Source organism: Lycium barbarum, chromosome 9 (assembly GCF_019175385.1).
Source record: "Lycium barbarum isolate Lr01 chromosome 9, ASM1917538v2, whole genome shotgun sequence".
Lineage (NCBI taxonomy): Eukaryota > Viridiplantae > Streptophyta > Magnoliopsida > Solanales > Solanaceae > Lycium > Lycium barbarum.
The window spans coordinates 6,256,116-6,261,440 of NC_083345.1; the positions used below are offsets into that span (position 1 = coordinate 6,256,116).

The 5,325-nt window shown below is 34.3% G+C and overlaps 1 protein-coding gene across 1 annotated transcript; it reads right to left on the reverse strand.

Moving 5' to 3' along the window:
* Positions 1-702: 702 nt before the first annotated feature.
* On the reverse strand, positions 703-2,811 carry LOC132610847 (uncharacterized). The gene is made up of 2 exons (XM_060325254.1): positions 2,724-2,811; positions 703-1,282 (listed from the first exon to the last, which is right to left on the reverse strand). Exons 1-2 carry the CDS (start codon positions 2,782-2,784, stop codon positions 861-863), a joined length of 483 nt encoding a protein of 160 aa, XP_060181237.1. The 5' UTR covers positions 2,785-2,811; the 3' UTR covers positions 703-860.
* Between the last annotated feature and the right edge of the window lie 2,514 nt (positions 2,812-5,325).

Here is a 5,325-nt window from a genome sequence, read left to right on the forward strand (position 1 = left end):
AATTTTATATGCACCAAACTTTTAATTGATGTATATAGTAAATAAGATTGACTATGATCTGGAAGGGTCTAACAACTTTATGTTCCTCCCATAAATCAGTAACTATTTTAAAGAATTTCAATTTAAGATTAAGGTAAGACAATCTTTTCCTGCATGAGTTTTATTGGAAATTACTTAATTTGTCTAGAATTTTATTTACTGTGTGCGCTCACGGAAATATTATATTCCCTTCCTACTATATTCTACATAACTGTGCATGTATAGCCTGTCGCCTTAGCTTGTGTATACTGTAGGTCTGCCCCTGGTAAAATGCATTGTGCTAGTTACAAATTTAAGATGAGTTGACCGTTTCCAATGCCAAAAATAAAAATAATAAGGAGCTTTTTATAATCATTCTTAATGTAAAAAATAAAGAAAAAAAGAAAAATCAGAGTTTGATTCACATCACCACTCTGGGTTAGTTTCATAAATAATCACCCAACTTTTACTTTACTACGCTAAATTCACTAAATTATTTTTGCAACCAAAAGGTCATTAAACTGCGCATAATAAGTATCACGAAAAGTCATAAGGAGGAAATAAAAGAAACATTTTATATGATACACTTAGGTAAAACTAAATGACTTTTTGGTTACAAAAGAATTTTGTTAAGTGACTTTCTATGAAACTTAAGCATTAACAAAAAATAGTGTAGCAATTTTATTGATATTTAGGCACAATTACATAATTACAAAAATTGTTATCGCGACATATTCATTGATATTTAAGCAAAGTTACATTATTACAAAAAATAATTTATCGACTTTCGGTACGATAAAACAAAAATTAAGCGACCATCTGTGAAACTACCCTACAAAAAATCAATCTTGGTCTCTCGCGGTAACACTAGGAGCTCCAGCAGGTGGACGTGAACGAAGTTTACAATAACAACCATGTGATTTCATGAAACATGTAGGAGCTCGATCTGCATCTGTGCATTTCAATAGCACACTACAATCTGCATCATTATTGCACCTAGTTTCATTATTTGGTAAACTATTTTGAAGTTTACAATAGCACCTTTGTGTTTTTGCAAAACAAGAGGGTGTCCCATGTAAGCATTTCAATTGTTTAACGCAATCTGCAACGGTAGTGCACGTAAATGGCCTATTGACATGAGGGTTTTTGCAGTAACACACGTTTGTTTTGAGCCAACATGAGGGCATATTCCCGTCCAAGCAATGCAATTGTCGTTCACAATCGCCATTAGTGTTGCACTTAAATTGCCCGTTGCTTGCTTGTCCTGATATCATTGACATTGTCGAATAAGTTATCGAAAAAATATGGTTGTGATTGATGTCTTGTCTATATAGTTATATTTACTAATCGCTCCCTCTATCCCAATTTGTATCGCACGGTTTTGATTTCGAGTCAAAATTTTAAATTTCAACGATGAATTCGGACATGTGAATTTTAGATTTTATTTGAGAAAATAACAGCCAAATACCATTCGGCCATCTAGTTTACAAGATATGTATAGTGTATAAGTAGTGTATACTTTACACTAAATATACATATAATATACATACCTATATATAGCACATACACTGATAGTGTATAGATAGTGTATACCTCGGCCATGTTGGTAAACTATACACAACATCCTATTTTATTTCATATTTGAAAACTACGTAAAAATTACCATGAGAAAACTATAGTTAAAAAAAAAATTAATTTGACTTTCGAAATCCAAAAGGTGTAACATAGAGTAGGTTGAAGGGGATATTAATTATGTCTTGTCACGTCTAAACTCATCGCCTTCTTCTGTATGTTATGATTATGTTATGACCTTTCAAATCAGGTATTGACGAGAAGGTTTTTTTTTTTTTTTTTTTTTTTTTTTTTTTTTTTTTTTTTTTGTGAAGACTGTAAAATATGAAGAACTTGCCGTAGTTATTTAATAAAGAGAGACATAATGTGCTAAATGTTTTGAGAGTACAAATTTCTGGCTAAGAAATATTAATTCTTGTGTTCGTTTAGCATGTGTTAGCGTGATATAGTATTTAATTAGCATCAATATTTATAAGAAAATCATCACAAGAAACACAAAACAAAATTATCAATATATGTGTGTTCTTAAAATTTTTGGGCTATATAGTGCAAAATGAAACAAAAAAATTATTACCAACCAGTACTAAGCTGCTTACTTCTTTTTTTCCTTTTTAATAACTTTACGGGATAAAATAAGAGATCTAATTGGGTCCATGGTGATCTTCCACTTAGTGAGATTAAATTTCGAAACAATACTGTTCAATTTGTGACCTTCAAAAATTGGGACATTTTTTTTTTTATGATTACCCGGGTGGAATAAAATATTTACCCCCAACTGAATCATCCAGAAAATTTACCCCTTTAGAAATTACATTACAATAATTATGTACGTTGTATAATTTCAGAGTATACAATTTATATTTTTTATATGTTAATAGCATCCAACAGTAAGAACTTGTGAGTTGTATATCCTGAAGGTATACAATGTAAACACCTGCTGGATATGAGTAAATATTTTCCCCTAAATTGATATAGTGATAGTTTGTAAAATAAATTTTCTAGCGTAATTTTTTTTTAGCCGTCTAAATACACCACGTAAATGTTCCATAAAAATTGGAGGGGTTGTCGCAATTTTTTCTATGATCAACTCCCTCTTAGATGGAATGTAGAGGAGAGCTAGCTAGACTACTTACCTAACAAAATAACCAAAAACGAAACCAAGAAAACCTTTTGGATTAATGTTGCCTTCCCCATTCTCTTCAAAGTATTTTGGTAGTAGTACAATATTATTGATATCTTAACTGTGTTAATTTAGCAAAATGAATTTATAGGGAAGAAAAGGCTTTGACCAAACTTTCAGTTGATGGAGAAATAATAACCTGTTGTTGCAAGCATCATATGACCACAACTTACAAGCGCATTTTCATATACTCCTCACAATCACATATTGGAGTGTATCCAGAAGTCAACCATTGAACTTCCTTAAAATTTGCTTTCACCAGCGTTTTCATGTAAAATTGAAATAATTTAAAAAGTAGATAAATTGAAATTCTCCACTATAATAATAAAGTTAAACTTTACCCACTATTTTGAAACATGTTTCTCAATCTCATAAATGAGGGAATCAGAAATTAAAGACTAAAGTTATATATATATATATATATATATATATATATATATATATATATATATATATATATATATATATATATTTTGAAGCTAAAAATGCAGTGCCAACATCCAAAAGTTACCTTCCACCGATCTACCTCGTACGGGAATATGTTTGCAAAATCATTCTTTCCACCACCTAGCTAGACCAATAAATATAGGAACATCAATTAGTTAAATTAATTTATATCTCATATACTATATATTAAGCCCAATGCACCACATTCACGTGATTGAAGACGAGTAATTGCACGGTTTTCCCTTCAAATGGACTGGTTTTTAATTTTCGTCCTTCAAATGGGCTGGTCTTTAATTTTTGTCCTTCAAAATCGAACTTATATCTATATGGACGTAAGTTCTTTAAGGGCGCTAGTATAATTTGTGAATGTTATGATGCGTAACTTATTCCCCTACAGGCATGAGTTCTGAAGGGAAAAAATTAAAGACCAGCTCAAATGAAGGATAAAAATTAAAGACCAGCACAAAAGTGCAAACGACCCGGTTAAAGAGGGATACGACCCATTAATGGTGGGGGCAATTCTCTTTTGGGGTGGTCTTTAAATTTTGCCCCTCATATTTAAAATCTTTAAATTTTGCCCTTCGGCTAAAGCCCATGGGTTCCAGGTTCGAACCCCCACATAGTCAAAAAAAATTAAAAATTCGCAAGGCAATTTAAATTTCGCTATGCCCCCACCGACATACACTTGTGAAGGAATTACCAAAGTTATGCCGGACCCAGCATAGTTATGCCTTATGGGCAGACTTGGCATAAGTATGCCGGGTCTGGCATAACTTTGGTAATTCCTTCACAAGTTTATGCCGGGTCTGGCATAAAAGTTTGCCCATTAAAAGTATGCCCCCACCGGCATAAACTTGTTAAGGAATTACCAAACTTATGCCGGACCCGGCATACTTAGGCCTTATGGGCAGACTTGACATAAGTATGCCGGGTCCGGCATAACTTTGGTAATTCCTTCACAAGTTTATGTCGGTGGGGGCATACTTTTAATGGGCAAACTTTTATAGTATGCCACATAAGGCGGAATTTTTCCTTAAGGCATAACTAAAAGTTTGCCTTATAAGGCAAAGTCTATACCTTAAGAAAAAGTTCTGCCTTATGGGGCATACTTTCGATTATGCCTTAATTAAAAGTCTGCCCCATAAGACATAGTTCCTTAAGGAAAAGTTTTGCCCCATAAGAAATAACTAAACTATGCCTTGAGGAAAAGTTATGCTCCCTTCGGCATAACTTTAGTTTTTCCTTAAGGACTTTATGCCGGATCCGGCATACACTCCCCCCAGCCCTGCCTTGCGAAATTATTTTTTTATGTTATGCCTGAGCGGGGGTTTGAACCCAAAACCTCAGATATCCAAGCGAAGAGCAAAATTTAAATACCACAAATATAAGGGGCAAAATTTAAAGACCACCCCAAAAGAAGGGCAATCCGTGCAAAATATTGTAATGGTGGTGCCCATGTAACACTGAAGCGGGCCAATGTTGATCAGGCCCAACATTAACTTCCAATATGCATAAAGATATTAGTTAGGTTGAATACATATGTGAACCCTTAAACTTAAAACAAGCATGAAACGTATGCTTGCATATTCGTCTATAGGCCAAATCGCCCAACCATTACAGTCAGGAGACGCGTGGGCGTGACGTCCTGGAAGCGGGCGTGTAAAGCATATCGGTTTTCGCATATCACTTATCCCGGGCGGACGGGAATGCCTACCCCTCTAAATCAGTCTTCCTCCGCCCGAATCATTTTTTTCAATTTACACACATCAGCTAATGCACTTACCTATCAAACCCTCAAACCCCCATCCTAGTGTGCCTAATAAACACTAGGCCCTCACTGAAGAAAAAACAGAGAACGTGTGAAGCTCGACCGCTGGTGACATGGCAATGCACTCAATAAAAAAAAGACAGGTCACTAAAGAAAAGGAAAAAAATACACATTAGAACCTTTTTTTTTCTTTTTTTAAAAGAAAAACACACATATGTATATGTTGGTCGATCTACTCCACAACCAGATCCTACTACCACTCTCCTCACCTACACAGCCACCAATTTGTGCCGGAGTTAAAGCCAATAATGAGGCTCGATAGCGTGTAGGAGGGACCTAT

Excerpts from the sequence above, each read along its gene's own strand:
- LOC132610847 (XM_060325254.1), bottom strand. The coding sequence starts at position 2,784 with ATGGGGAAGGCAACATTAATCCAAAAGGTTTTCTTGGTTTCGTTTTTG. Across the intron at positions 1,283-2,723 it reads GTTTTTGGTTATTTTGTTAG|GACAAGCAAGCAACGGGCAA; the intron begins GTAAGTAGTCTA and ends CAATGATATCAG.